This window comes from Polypterus senegalus, chromosome 16 (genome assembly GCF_016835505.1).
Source record: "Polypterus senegalus isolate Bchr_013 chromosome 16, ASM1683550v1, whole genome shotgun sequence".
NCBI lineage: Eukaryota > Metazoa > Chordata > Cladistia > Polypteriformes > Polypteridae > Polypterus > Polypterus senegalus.
The window spans coordinates 37,161,144-37,177,263 of NC_053169.1; the positions used below are offsets into that span (position 1 = coordinate 37,161,144).

General features: G+C 36.3%; 1 protein-coding gene across 2 annotated transcripts in view; it reads right to left on the reverse strand.

Moving 5' to 3' along the window:
* The window catches only part of psme4a (proteasome activator subunit 4a), a 173,720-nt gene that overhangs the window by 27,439 nt on the left and 130,161 nt on the right, over window positions 1–16,120 (reverse strand). For both annotated transcript variants that reach the window (XM_039739140.1, XM_039739139.1), the window contains 6 exons: window positions 15,927–16,052; window positions 15,641–15,793; window positions 13,477–13,581; window positions 11,415–11,506; window positions 547–678; window positions 253–461 (listed from right to left, as the gene is read on the reverse strand). In XM_039739140.1, coding sequence (XP_039595074.1) covers window positions 253–461; window positions 547–678; window positions 11,415–11,506; window positions 13,477–13,581; window positions 15,641–15,793; window positions 15,927–16,052 — 817 coding nt within the window. The remainder of the gene's footprint in view (window positions 1–252; window positions 462–546; window positions 679–11,414; window positions 11,507–13,476; window positions 13,582–15,640; window positions 15,794–15,926; window positions 16,053–16,120) is intronic.

Here is a 16,120-nt window from a genome sequence, read left to right on the forward strand (position 1 = left end):
GTGAGCTGTGGGCATGGATGACATTGAGCCTGACCTCAGTGATGCTCGGATAGCCTACAGCTTCTCCCCCAGCAACTTAGAATAAATTAGGTGACTATGAGATTTTTATATTTAATGTTATTAGTGATAATTTATTATTTATTTTATTTATAAACATTTTGAACAAAGGTAGCAGATCCTGGAACTCAAAACTTAACACACCTCAAAAATCCGAGTCTTAATTACTAATAACTTAATAAATTTGTTCCTCACCAGTTTTCAATAGTTTAATGGCTTGTGTCCTTTCATCTTGTTCTCCAATTCCATTCTCCTCAACAACATGATTTTGAATCTCCTCATCTGCATCCATAAGAGGTTTCAACTTCACAAGAATTCGGGATGTAAAGTCTGATATACGTGGAGATGATGTTTGCAGTGTTTTAGGAAGTGACACATCAATCATAAAGATGTACGTCAGAACACTAGAGATGTAAAATGAAAAAAGGCATTTTTTTTAAAGAAGAAAATGATAAAAGTAATGATTTAAAGTGTATAAAATATACAGACCTTCCAATTCTTTCTCTGACATTTTTATATACTTGGGTGAGTTTGGGTTCCAGATATTGAAGAAGTCTGTGAAGAAGCTCAGGGACTCTCCATTCTTGCTGAGCCAGTCCCCCTTGAAGGACATAAAGTCGACTAATAAAAGACAAAGAAAAAAAATCATAAATTAACACTGTATATCTGAAAAGGAACTCAACATCGCAAAGTAAAAAAGAAACAAAATAATTTGCCCACTGTAATTTTCTCTGACTGGCACTGTGGTGAAACATGTTTTGGGGTTTCATGGTGATGTGCAGTTTTTATTAAAAATAGTGTGTTCATGCTTGGAAGGGCTTAGGTTCTGGGTTTAAGGGGAAAATGCTAGGTACAGCAATCCAGGCATCACAGGTACACACATATTATACAGGGTGAGCCAAAAAGAAGTACCATATTTCAAATGTTTATTCTACAAAAACACTACAAGATAAATTAAACTTCATTATGATACAAGAAAGTATACACAAAATAGGTTTTTTCCACTGTGTTTCAAAAATGGATGTCTTCAAGGTGGTGGCCAACATTAGTGATAAATAACTATTTTGGCAATTTCAAGGGGAATAACGGTGATTTCGTGGTGAATAGTGTCCTTGAGGACTTCAAGGTTTTGAGGTCAGTGTGTGTGTGTATACCTTCAACTTGAGATAGCCCGACAAGAAGAAATCGCATGGAACAACATCAGACGAACGTGAAGGCCACCTGACATCACTGCGCAGGGAGATCAGCTTCCCCGGAAATATCTCCCGCAAAAGTTACATGGATCTCTGCGACATATGAACTGTTTCTTCATCCTGTTGAAACCAGGAATCCACCACATCCATTTCTTCCAGTTGGGGCTGCAAAAAGCTATCTAGCATTTCAATCAAATGTTCTGAAGTGACGGTGACGATTGCTTCCCCCCTCCTCAAAAAAGGGCCTACAATGCCAAATTCTATAACGACGCACCAAACTGTAACACGCTCACTGTGCAGGGGTCTCTGATGAAGTTCATGAGAGGTGGTTTCAGTCCAATAGCGAAAGGTTTGCTTATTTACTCAACCTTTCTCAACGATGTGTTGGAAATGACTAGGGCCGAAGCATGTTTGCGTGCTGAACGTCTAGGAGACTGCAAAATTAATGCCCTAACAGCTTGGATGTTTTCAGGCATTCGTATAGTCCAAGGACAACCTGGAGATTTTCTGCTCAATGTTGTACCCCTCTGTCTAAATTTAGCCACCCAGGACAACCTGGAGATTTTCTGCTCAATGTTGTACCCCTCTGTCTAAATTTAGCCACCCACTGAAGAATTGTTTTCCAATTTGGGACATAACTGTTAGGAGGAATGCTGAAGTGCATTTGGCAGGCGTGTTGCGAAGTGATTAGGGATTCGTTGCTTCTGAAGAGCGCTTTGACAGCGTAAGCATGGTACGCACCAGACCAAAACAGGTTGCCAACTGAAAACTACAAGGGATCGCCTGTCAAAAGACCCCCACCCCAATCCACTCTGCTGCCCCTATCTAACGCAATGACCAAGAGAAATGTGGTATAGTAGAACCCCGCAAAGTCGCGGTTCAGAGTTCGCGGCCTCAGTCATTTGCGGATTTTTCCTTAGAACCTAACTAATAATTGTTAGAGGAAACCGCAAATATCCTCCTCAATTTTTATGGCTTTTTGCCTGGCAATACTGTACTGTAGAGAGAACAGGAAGCAGCTGTAGAGATATCCGTGACTTGGGATGGTGAAAGTAGCCAATAGAATTTGAAACTGCAACTCCCAGCAGTCCCTGCCGTGGCCCCGATTGGTCTTCTGCTGAGGGTGCTGGGGCTGTTGAGGTCAAAGGATGTCAGCATGGCTTTTAAAAAGGGGGCGGGTGACCAAAAGCAAAAAAAAAAAAAAAAAGTTTTTGTAATTTGTGTTTCAAATTCCTGTCTGTCCGCCTTCTGTTGGGTTACCTGTACTTATTAATTTTGTTCTGGATTGTTTCGTGCATCTGGATTGTCTGCAGTCTGCCTGTGTACATTAGGACTGTAAGTGGATTCATGGCCATCCTGCCAAGAAAGGAGCGCTCCTGAACCCGTCCACCCGTCTTCACCATTTCAGGAACTACTGGTAGGACTATCTGTACATTGCCATTCAACATGCGGATCTCTGGACTATCTATTTTCATCATTACATTTCATCCGTTGCTGTTTTACATTAACTTTTTCATGATTTACTGTGTGTGTTTTGTTTGTGCTTTGTAGTATTTAATGTGTAATCGCTGTAAGGGGAAAAGGGGTAGTATCGTTGTTTTCTTATTTCAATTATTTTCATTACATTCTTTATTTGCTGTTTGATTACCGGTTTGCTTTGTTTTTGTCTCACAAGGCTGGGTACATCCCTGGAATCTCCACCATAAAAATAAATAAATCACCGTCTTCTCGATTGCAGCTTCTCGCGTAACACTACGTTTACTTAAAAGCATGAACAGTACCTGTCCTTTTTGGCTGATTGCTTTGTTTCTCTCTCCCACCCCAGACATTCTCTGCTCCCGTTGGGGTTGTGCTCCCCTATGATGTCTGTCTATTGTTTAATCGATAACTAACTGCATACTGAGCTCCTTCTGAAAGAGAGATGTTTGTTTGAAGTGTTTGAATAAAGCTCATGTCTCTACAATCTCCTGTGTTTCTGTGCAATTCTGTGACCCAATCTGCACTAAGACTAGCCTGCAAGCATCAGCGCTTACCTCTGTGTGCTTGCATGCAGTCAGTTCAAGCGCAGTTGGCTCAGTGATTTACTGAGTTTCATCCATGGCGTCAGTTGCACTTTGTACATATTGTTCCAGTAGTTTTTTAAATAGTTTTTACAGTCCATTAGCAGTGTCTAAAATGATCAGTGTTGCAGTAATTGTGATGCTATTTGCATGGAAAAAAATGTGTTCCATTAAAATTTCACTTTTTCTTTGTTAATTGTGACATTTACTTAAAGTGCAGCAAAAAAGTATTTTGGCTTCCAGGGATGCATTAACCACCAAGTATGTGGCAGTTTAAGGGTTAAAGCCCCAAGATGCGGCCAAAACGAGCTGCACCGTCTAAGGCTTCTGGTAATGAAAATGCACTTGCATGAATTACAGTACATATATCGGTAACATCAGTATTTTACATTCTAGCACTGCGGGAGACATAGCAGTACAGTATACAGATTTACCTTTACATTCTTTAAATTAAAGAGTTTTGGGGGCACATTTAGAGTTTAAACTATGGAAATAGGCATTTTTTAAACACATCCAAAATTTGTGGTTTTTCACAATTCACGGGTGCTCTAGGAACGTTATCCCCGTGAATTTTGGGGGTGTACTGCACTTCATTTTGGCTCACCCTGTACAAGGTAATTTAGCATTTGAGAACTGTATTTTTTTTTTCTTTTAGCATTCTACCATTCCAGCATAAATTATCAAAAATGTATTTTAACTGACTTGTCTCCAAACTGGGCTGGTCAAATAACCAGCATAGACAGCAGGTTTTACATGAGTAAATAGGGGGCAGAAAGTTTAATATTACAAGAAGTACTGCTGAAAATGTAAAAATATAATGTGTAACAATCATGTAATAAAATATATATATATATATATATATATATATATATGGTTGAACAGTTTTACTGTCAAATAATGCAAAGAGTACGCGACACGCGTTTCACCCTAATTCTGGGCTCATCAGGCGTACACACTCACTGCACCCCTTCTCAGGGACTCGAACCTCGGACGTCAGCGCTAGAGGCGAAGCCTCTTGCGTTGCGCCACGGCGTGTAGTTCGTTTATTTGACAGTATGTAGATCGGGGTTGTTACATTCATGGCATTTGTTGTCTGAATCACAATCTGATTGTATGGGTGACACTGTGGTGGATGTTTGCAGGCTCGCAGACCAACCACAAGCGTTACCTGGTAGGTAATCACCCATACAAACAGATTGTGATTCAGACTACGAATGTATGTATGTATGTATATATATATATATGCACACACACACACACACTCACATATACAACCATATACATATATACATCTGATCTAAAATACTTTTCTATGAAAGAAAAATCTCCAAAACTCACATTGATATATACATCAATATATTTAATATAGCTTTTGATATGTAAAGGTAAACTTCAGATGACACAAACAAATGCAATCAAAAGTCAGAAATATGCAAATATTTATATTTAAAAAGCGTCCCTTAATGTCTAATTTGCACTATTAATGGAAAGTTTTATTTTATTATGCTTCATGACTGGTACTACTCACTCAATTAACAGCCTACTGAAACAAACAAATGGGAGAGGACTGACAGATACAAAGTGTCATCTGTGAACAGTGAGCAAGCACATGCAAAATGTGTAAGTACAACTTTTACTGAAGCTTATTTTTCTTTCTTAAGCGCATGGTTTTTTGGCAGCTAGGTTTTACCTGTGTTGTAAGTTTGTAAAGCTTGACTAGTTCAGTACTAGATATTTCACATTTAGTGATATAGTGTATCATGGAGTTGGAGAGTGGTGATGTAACTAACTACATGCAAGCAAGAATGTCATTGTATTCATCACTGTATTCTGTACAATTGGCAATAATGAACCTACCTAAATATACTGTATGTACTATACTGTAACATGTGAAAGAAAAGCATCACTGTCTAGCTGTAATTTACTGTAGCAAATAATGAATTACACTATTTTAACACAGAATGTTTTTTTACAAACGTCCATTTAAAAAGGATGACAGTTGAAAATCCCCTGAAGCTCCCACACAAAACACTGGTACAAGAAAGATATAAAAATAATGTATGTACAACACACATGATACTACAACCATGTTTCCCTCTGACATGGAAGCATAACACTTTTGTAAGTGAACAGTTAGTTTGAAAAGAAACAAACAACTCAATTATCACTAAATTGTTTGCAATAAGTGCATCAGCAATGACTAAAAAGAATTGTAATATAATGCAATTACCATCTATAAGGACTATAAAATATACCATAACAAATACAAAAGGCAGCCTTAATGCATGTTTTGTTTTTTTGCACAATTTTAAACATAAGTCTACCTTCATTTTGGTGGAAGACTTTAAAAAGGCTTTAGGAAAAATACCCAAAACTTTCATAATTAAGAATACTCTTTTTAATTTTAAACAAAAAGTACAATTTTGTCTTGCTTCTTCAAAAGGCTCAAAACCTGACTGACCATTTACATACAATCAAAATTTTGAAACTCACCACGAGAAGACTACCTGCCCAAAATAATTAAGGGGCACTTTTCTCCACTATTGCTCCAAGCTGCACCTATACCACTCATCTAGTTGTTGCTCATCTACGGATCACCATGATTGCTGAACACATTCTTCTCCCACTGCCGTTGGTAATACCTGTGGCAGGGCGACAACGTGTAAAGCATGTGGTGGGTGACGGCATACATTTTTTAGTTGAAGTGGGCTTAAGGTAAGTTATAAGGCAACACGATCACAGCTAGTTTTGAATCAGAAGTGTATTAAGACTTGAAGAAGAAAATAGAAATCACTGTGCACGGACAGTCTTGTGCTTTTTCAGTAGCAGATGTGGACTGGCCTGTGGCCAATAAAATGCTGAAGCACAAACATGAGTGGGAATTTCAGATGTCAATGTAGTGGGCAGCAGAGTTACAATATGAAAGCTTTGTCACATCCCATGATTTAAGAAAACTCCTTCACAACTGTATTCACATGACCACACATCATGAACCTCTTTCTGTGTTTGCTTACAACAGAGATGGCCAATGGTTTGTGTCAAGTCATACTAAAAAGGCAATGTATGGCTGTTGGCACAAAGTAGAGGCCCTGATTTTTGCTGAAAAACACTAGCTTAGTCAAATAATACCATAAATTACACAAAACCATCTCACTTTCTCACAAATACTGAAATGTAAATATATCAGGAAGCAACATTATAATTACTCATTACTTATACACATGAATATGTCTGAACCATAATTTTAACACTAATTCCTACTTTGGAATGTGTACTTGGTTATCTTACAGTATACCAAGATGAAACTTACTTTATTTTACAGCTGACTTTTTTAAACTCATATTTTGTTTGGTTTAAAAAAAATATGAAAAGGGACACTCTTTGAATAGCTTGTTAACTACAATTTCATCCGAATGTCATTTGCACAATAACATTCTAAGCGTTAAATGCAAAGCAAATCCTATGATTTAATGAACACTTGAAAAATATGAGTAAGCCAAGCTATTTTAATGGAAAAGCACTAAACTTAATCAGCAATCATAAAAAAAAAAAAAAAAGTAAATAAACCACAGAACACAAGTATTCTGCAGTACAAAAAGTTGAAGGTGTTTCAAAAAAATTCTTATCGAAAGTATTATGAGGATGTTTAAAAAATTAAAATTACTGCATAATGTAATACCACCTGTAATCAATAAAAAATACTTTGTATTTCTTAAAAGGTTTCAATAGAGAAAACACAGCAGTATGACAAAAATTATGTAATAAAGTATAGCAGTCAGCATCTAAGAAACACGTACATGGTTACAGAAATTATTATTAAACAGTATTTTATGCCTTGTCATGCACAAACAGTACCAGGATAGACATTGAGATATAGGCCTATTTTAACATAACCCCTCTTATTATAATAACATTAAGATTTATTCAGCTCTAGAAATGGTTTCTCTCTAGTTAACAGCCACACAGCCAAGAATTTTGATGCTTTAGAGCAGGGGTTCATAACCTGAGGTCCATGGGGGTTCCATGGATGGGTTTCAGGGGGTACATGAGGGTCAGATAAAAATTAATATACTGTATATATTCACTATATAGCCCGGTACTGTTGATTTATAGTAGTAGTAGTAGTAGTAGCAGTAGTAGTAGTAGTAGTAGACGTAGTAGTAGAAGACGTAGTAGTAGTAGATCTGTTTTAATTTGCACAAGAGGATTGCATTTCATAATTATAATGAGTAGCCATTACTTGCATAAAAAACTGTTTTTTTATTGCTTACTTTAAAGTTTAATAATACTTTGTGTATGTCATTTATGTATGAGACAATCAAATCTCAATAAATAAAGTACATTATATTAATTGAATGTAAAGTTGTGTGTCTATGTGAATATATCTGTGGAAGGGGGTCCATAGCTTTCATCAGGTTCTTAAAGGCGTCCGTGACTCATAAAAAGTTAAGAATCACTGATTCAGAGCATTACTTAGGGAGATTTATCATGTAAGTCACATATTGCTCTTCATGCAAGTTCCAAAAGAATAATAAAAAGAAAATGTAAAAATCATGACATTTTAGCTTATTAATTTTTGTCAATTATTCATCACTTACTTAGTTCTTAATGATTTACCTCTTATAGATAAAACACATATTTTCTTTCTTTCTATTAAAGTTCAACTTCATTATGGAACAATAGCTGACGAAAGAGATCTGTAATAAATTTAAAGCTTACAGTGACACTGTAGCGATTCAAGCACCAGTTCACTAAAGTCCAAAAAAAACTGGTCACTATAAAATGCATTAGACACTTTAAGATGAAAATAATACTGATTCAGATCAGTTAAAAAAAAAAGAAGCATCATATTTACACATTTTACTGTTACATGCCACATCTCATTATGATGCTGAATTTTAAATGAACGGAGTAACTCCAATCTGCTTCAACAATCCTCAACTAATCAGATGAAAAATTAAAATGAACAGGGGTTCATTCACTTCTCTTATGCTAAAGCAAGACACTCTGGGAAAAATTCTGATCTGTGTTTGTTTTTAGCTTGCTGAATTCAGTTATTTGTTGACAGGTCTCTTACTGTGAATAAATGAATGCATTTTTTGTAAGTTACTTTATACCATTTGAACTACTGATTAGCAGGTTGCAGGTGTGTGCAATGGAACAGAGGAGGAATTACATCTTTTGGATATCATTTTAACTTACCGGCTAACCGCAAAACTGCATTACTGCAATAAAAATCATGGTACAGAATATTATAATGGAAAATATAACTATGAGCAGTGGCAAAATGTTTTGAACCTGAACATGCATGGAGTGTTTTATGAGGCTGATTTTGTAAAGATATGTGGTTGTGTATTTAAACAAACAAACTGGACATTTCTAGCATTTGTGATATTGACACACTGCAGAATCAAGTATCTAGCTAGAATTGATTTTCTAATTCTACAGAATAATGCACTATCACAGATTTATTCTTTCCTTATCATCATATATGCTGGTCAGTAGATGGGCTGCAGAACTTTTTCAAAGATGATCACTGATCAGGCTAACCTACGACACAGGTGACTTAAGAAATTTGCCCTAGTAGTATGTGTGGCAGTCAGTCAGGGAAATGCACCAAGGGAAAGTAATTTACTATGCTTTCTTCAGCCTCATGTCAATAGCCCTGCTCATGTTGTATGTGTTGCAAAACTGTCAATTGAAATTCCACACCCAACCTATTCTCGTGACCTGGCCCCATGTCTCTACCATCTGCTTTCTGAGTGCCAAGTGAACTAAAGAGGAGTGGTTGCATAAGCACAGCATGTTTTTTTATTTGAGTAACATAAGAAAGCTTCACAAATGGTATAACAAATGTATTAGTACTCTGTGATTATGCTGAAAGATGAAATTTGTTTGGTTTTATTAATGTTTCTTCTATCGTAACAGGCTGTAAACATTTTCATGATAAATCATAATGCCAAATGTTGCTTATTATATTATTATTTTTTTCTATTACTGCATTGTGACCACAATAATATTTTTAAGCTATTAAGGAGCTATGCTTTGACCTAGTAACTTTGCACAAGAGCTTGTCTTGTTATAAATGCAATATCCCTCACCTGTAAAACTAACTCCGTAGTCTGTGCATTACAGGTTTAAAGTTATGAGATTTTAGAGGCTGATGTAAAATGATGTAAAACAGCTTTTCACAAAATATGGTCTGTAAAAAACTGGATGCTTAATTATAAAATCATAATTGAAACCCAAGTTATAAGTTTGCGATGGATTTGAAATGGATTATCACATCAACAAGTAAAGCAGAGTAAAAGCATTTTAGCCAACTGCAGTACAAGTTACATGTTAACTTGCCTTTAATGCAGCATGTGATTAAACCAACCCCATAAATGAGTATTAAATTTCATACTATTCTGTTATTTGGAGTGCTCAGTGCTTTTACTTCTACTCTGAACCATACAAATGTTCTTCATGTTGTTAGTGTGCAATGCACTGTAGCTACTATGCAGGTTTATTTCAAGTTATATGTCTAACTAGCAATATACCTGCGCTTCACAGCGGAGAAGTAGTGTGTTAAAGAAGTAATGAAAAAGAAAAGGAAACATTTTAATAATAACGTAACATGATTGACACTGTCAATCATGTCATATATATATGTGCACAAAACCACGCTTTTATCAAGACTTCCGTCGGGTAGTCTTTTGAAATGAAATTTCAAATGTCAGTTCACGTGATTATGTGGGAGGCGTGATGATGTCACACGAAACTCCGCCCCCAACGGCCATCGAGCTCAACTCCATTACAGTATATGGAGAAAAATAGCTTCCAGTTATGACCATTATGCGTAGAATTTCGAAATGAAACCTGCCCAACTTTTGTAAGTAAGCTGTAAGGAATGAGCCTGCCAAATTTCAGCTTTCCACCTACACGGGAAGTTGGAGAATTAGTAGTGAGTGAGTAAGTGAGTGAGTGAGTGAGTGAGTGAGTGAGTGAGTGAGTCAGTCAGTCAGTCAGTGAGTGAGTGAGTGAGTGAGGTCTTTGCCTTTTATTAGTATAGATTCTATGAAATACTGCAAATTGGGCCTTATTTTCGATGTCCGTTTTAAGTACTATCACAATGTTTAGGACATTTTCTTTTTTGACTGTAATGTAATCTGTGTAATCTAGTACAGATCGAAATAATGTAATGCTGCAATTTGCAGCTGCTATCTACAACAATAACAAAATACCAAATAATGCTACTACATATTTATATTTTAATATTTTAAATGCATTTTGTATTCATCATTACTTTCTTTTTGCTTTTTCTAATGTGAGTCAGCAACAAATTGATCTGAGCTGATTAGGAATCTCTGTTTTAAGCAGTTTGTCTAGACCGTTCTGCAGATTATAACCAAAATAACCACCAATTCATTATACCATAGCTACACCTGAATATTTACAGGTAAATTTACAAACAAGTAATATATTTTGGACTTTACCTTAAAGAAACTTGTAACTTTTTAATATAATTGTTGGTATAAAAATGTGTTTTGATTTGCTTACTGCAAATATATATGCATCACTAAAACCTTTACACCCCTGGCTCTCTTTTATAAATGCATCTTCCTGGAGAACACCCAGATACACCCAGAACATTCAGTACATAATACCTCCAATGTGTTCTGGATCTGACCCTAATTCTTCTACCAGTGAGCTATGCCTACACCTCTTATGCTATGAACACAAAGGCACCCTAACTATATGCTCAAAACACTTTAACTGTCAAGTTGGAGAAGCAGAGGTTCTATTCTGAGATGCTCCCATACTACAGATCTCCTGATACTGTCATTGAGACAGAGCCCAAAAACCCTGTGTAGAAACAGTATTTCAGTCTCCTGTACTCACAATCTCATTCCTTAGATTAGAGGTGAGGATGGGGAGATGCAGACTTAACAGTAAATTGACTGCATCGTCAGTAGACTTATGCTTAAGAGTATAATGTTCAGAAGAACAAATATTTTTTGTGTTAATTTCACTTACAAAATAATTTTGAAAATTGCATAAAGATTATTCACATTTATTTTTCCAATCACAGATAACATTTGAATTAATAATCTAAACTTACCAGGCATCAACAAAAGAACCACCTTCTCCATTAACTGGTGACTCCATTAGCATTTCAAAAAGCCAATGCAATTTTCGAGGATCTCTGCTCTCCTGTGTAAAGAGGTTCAAATAATTACTTTGATGTACATGGCATTTTTACATCTACAAATTAATAAAATACCACATTTCCATGGGCTTCATGTGAAGTAGAGATACAATATATCTACAGTACAATAAATCTACAACAAATTTAAAATATTTACAAAACATTCAAGACTTTTCACTGCATATTACAGTAACTCTTAGTTTAACTTGGGATTATGTTCATTCAGTGCAAGGATGGGGGGACACTGCCTCCCCCAAGACGGTAGATGGCAGCTTTCCTGGACTGTAGCGGTATCCCGGGTTCCCACAGGGCACCATGGGACATTGAGTTCTTTTATACAGCCCTGCTGGGTACCGTGGGTGCCACCAGGAGATGGTGTGAGACAAGAATGGGAGGTGAAGTGCTCGCCTATCCCGGAAATATTTGAAGGTCATGGGAACAGAAACCTAGAAGTAGTTCTGGGCTGATTAAAGAGCTCGACTTCTTCATCTGACCCAGAAGTCCTGGAAAATCACATGGATGGAAGTGCAGAAGCACTTTTGGGTCAAGAACTATATAAGGGACTGCGGAACACCCAACAGGCGAGCCAGAGTCGGGAGGAGGTGGACAAAACTTGCTGGGAGGTGTGAAGAAGATAAAGATAGAGAAAATTTGTGCTTTGTATATTGTACTGCATTTGCCTGTTTATTGTGGCTGTGGTGCTGGGTGGCATTATTATAAGAAGAAAAGAATCAATTACTTGTTAGTGCTTTTACCCTGTGTCCTGCATATCTGTCTGTTGGGTTTAAGGGCCAAAAGTGACCTCTAGCATCCACTATATATATATTTTGAAAACCGATCAGATCTCAATGGGGAAAAAAAATCAAGCAGGATATCTATACTGATATGGACTGGGTAATGTGTTAGGAGCAAAAGGATGACACATCATTTGATGGAAATGAAAATTATCAACCCACAGAGCGCTGGATTTAAAGGCAACCCAAAAATCAAAGTGAAAAAATGATGCGGCAGGCTAGTCCATTTTGCTGAAATTTCATTGCAGCAACTTAAAATCGTACTCGGTAGTTTGTATGGCCCCCATGTGCTTGTATCCATGCCTGACAACATTGGGGCATGCTCATAATGAGACAATGGATGGTGTACTTGGGGGATCTCCTCCCAGATCTGGACCAGGGCATCACTGAGCTCCTGGATAGTCGGAGGTGCAACCTGGCGGCGTTGGATGGACTGAAACATAATGTCCCAGACGTGTTCTACTGGATTTAGGTCAGGTGAGTGTGGGGGCCAGTCAATGGTATCAATTCCTTCATCCTCCAGGAACTGCCTGTATACTCTCGCCACATGAGGCCGGACATTGTCCTGCACCAGGAGGAACCCAGAACCCACTGCACCAGCATAGGGTCTGACAATCCAAGGATTTCATCCCGATACATAATGGCAGTTAAGATGCCGTTGTCTAGCCTGTAGAGGTCTGTGTGTCCCTTTGTGGATATGCCTCTCCAGACCATCACTGACCCACCACCAAACTGGTCATGCTGAACGATGTTACAGACACACGAGATAGGAGCCATGACTTGGTAATCATTCTGCTTCAGATTAGACTAGTTAGGTTAGTGCAAGTTATATTAATTGGTAGATCTGCAATGACCCAGTGTGGATGAATATGGTTGTGTGTGACTTTTCTAATTATGCCTCGTGTCTGCCCTATGTAAGGTGCTAATGAGATATACACTGGCTCCCAAATTATTCTGAATTGGATAAACAAGTCTGCAAATGGAAGAACGGATGAATAAAATGAAGATTTCACATGGCAAAATATTATGACAGCATTAAACCAAAAGAAAAAAAAAAGCTTTTTGAGCCTTCTACCACATTCAAGATATTCACTGATTATGTAAATTATACAAGCTAAAAAAGCTACAAGTCCATCATTAATAAAGAAATCTGTACCACGCCAAAACACTAGCATACATACACAAGCTGTTGCAATGCACGTTCCCCAGTCACTGTAAGTCTCCACTGTGATATTGGATAGTGCTATACGGATTAATGGACACAGTATTTTCCAAAGATTTTCCACCTAGACAACAAAGTAATACATCAAGAGTTAAGCCAAAATACATCTTCTATAGTACCGCATAAATGGCACAGAGTAGTGAATTCAGCTGTAGTTCCAGGGCACAACTGACAACATATTCTTAGACCATTACCAAAACTGAGACTGTGGATGTTTAAATTATTTCTCTGCATTGTCACATACAACAAATATATCTTATAAATCTTATAATGAAGAAATACTAATGTAAATGTTTTAATAAATGCATAATCAGATAAGATTTATATAGGAGGTTCATAACATGCTAAGACAATTAATACTTCTATATTAACTGATCAAGAAAAACAGTGCATTTGTTGATATGAAATTACCAAATTTTTAAATAAATTCTTCCACAAGAAATAACTTCTGTTATATGTACCTACATTGTCCAATTAATTCTGAATATTATATGTATAACCTTTTTTAATGTACTTATCCTATTTATACTAATATGCTCCTAGAAAAATGGTGAAATAGTATTAGTACTGCTGCTTCATAGCTCTACTGTCCTGGGTGTAAAAGGCAACCTGGGGTTTCTGTGTTTTGAGTTTGCACATTATCTATTTGTCTGCATAGTTTTTCACACAGTACTCCTGTTTTACTCCCACCTCCCAATGACTTGAGTATAACCAGACACCTTAACCTAATGTAGCTCTTAATAATTGAGTGTTTACAGGACTATGTTTAAGAATGGTGTGGAACAGACTGGTCGTCTGTCCAGGGTCAGTTCCTGTTATGCCCCAGATGCCATGTTAAATGTTTTTTTTTTTCTTTTTCTTAAATTGATAGATGGATAGATATTTTTCTAAGTAATCCCTTGAAAGGAGGCATATCCATAAACACAATGAAAACAAGCAGCTTCTTGATATATAAAGTTATGAGACTGTTCACCTCTGTGAATAATTTTATGAATTCCAAATCTATTGAGCAAAAATGATACATACACACTGTACTATAAGACTTTGAAATGATAAAATGTTGGAAACAGATAATTTATTATGAACTCACGACAAAACAAAATAAAAATATAGAAGGAAATATAAATGCTATTATGTAAAAAGTTCTACAAAGAGAAAAGTAAAAACAAAGGAAGAATATATTAAATCAGTTTGCCCTCTAATGTTTATTTATTCAAACCAGAAGGTTGGACAACTAGTGAGAGATAGACAGTAGAGAAGATAATGACAATAAAATAGACATGAGAACATTTTTGACTGGTACAATCGATGCTGGTGTCATATTTTATGGATTCTTTAATCATCACAATGTATATTGATGAATCCTGCCGTATTTTCAGTGCATTCAGTATCTATAAAAAAATCTTTCATGTCTTCTATAGCTACCACTTGTACAAAGGTGAAATCAGCTTGGTCAGATTTACCCAACATATACAAAAAACTTTTTCTCTGTCAGAATCCAAATTCTTTAATCATTCTATGCTAATCCTTCTAAACAAATTAACTGCAACAGCTTCCTATCTTTTAAATTATAAAAGGCAAAGTTCTTGCCACTACTTACTACTTTCCAATTAAATTTGCATATTTTTATTACAATGCATTTTGTTATGTTGTGAAGAAAACAATGGGGGACTTTTAACACTATGAATCTAAACTTTGTGACTTGAGAAAAACCATATAGGTGACTTGCTCCAGCAGTTTCAGATGTGATACTGCTTCATCAGTTGCATATGTGGGTAGTTGGTTGAAAGTTCTATAGGCTACACCATGTCTTGTGTTGTGGCAGAACATAACAGGTCATTTGTGGCAACAAAAAAATGGAGACTTGGACAAAAATAAAATGATTTTAAGAATAAAACTGAGTAGTGGTATCAGTTATAAGAATATGAGTGATTACAGGCAAGTAGGCCACTAAAGCAAAATAATGAATTACACATATACTGTATGTAGTAACCTAGCTTTTCTTTTCTGACTGAGATGGTGTTCAAAGTGTATTACTGTTTAATTTTGATGCTGTCAACATTGCCATTGTCATTAACCAATGTAACTTTTTCTGTCTGACATAAAATAAATATTTTTATCACCTTTGCAAAAGTCCAGTGCTTGCTGCCTCTAATAAGGCCAGCTATGATCTCTGCAACGCAGCGTTGTGTACTCTCATGGGAATCTGCTACCAGGCGTTCCAAATGTGGTTTGAGTATAGGTAAGAAGGCATCATCAAAATTTCTAAATAACCCCTGGAAGGAAAAGAAAAGACACACTAGTAAAACTGTTTTCACAAAACAACATTTCATTTATCATTAAATGAAACTGAATTGAGAGTTAAAATAAAAATATAATAAAATTAGTTCTCCTAAAAATTATACTCACCTTAAAGAGACAAAATCTCCTTGGATTGAATTTATCCTTTCCTTTTCTATCCTCTAATGACAGAAACTTTATCATCTGTTCAATGAACTTTTTATCAGAAAAGTGTTCATAAATTATCTGTTCCCCCTGAAGTTTAAATAAAATATGAGGAGTTTTACACAGGATACATAGAAGTATAATAACATCTTAAACAA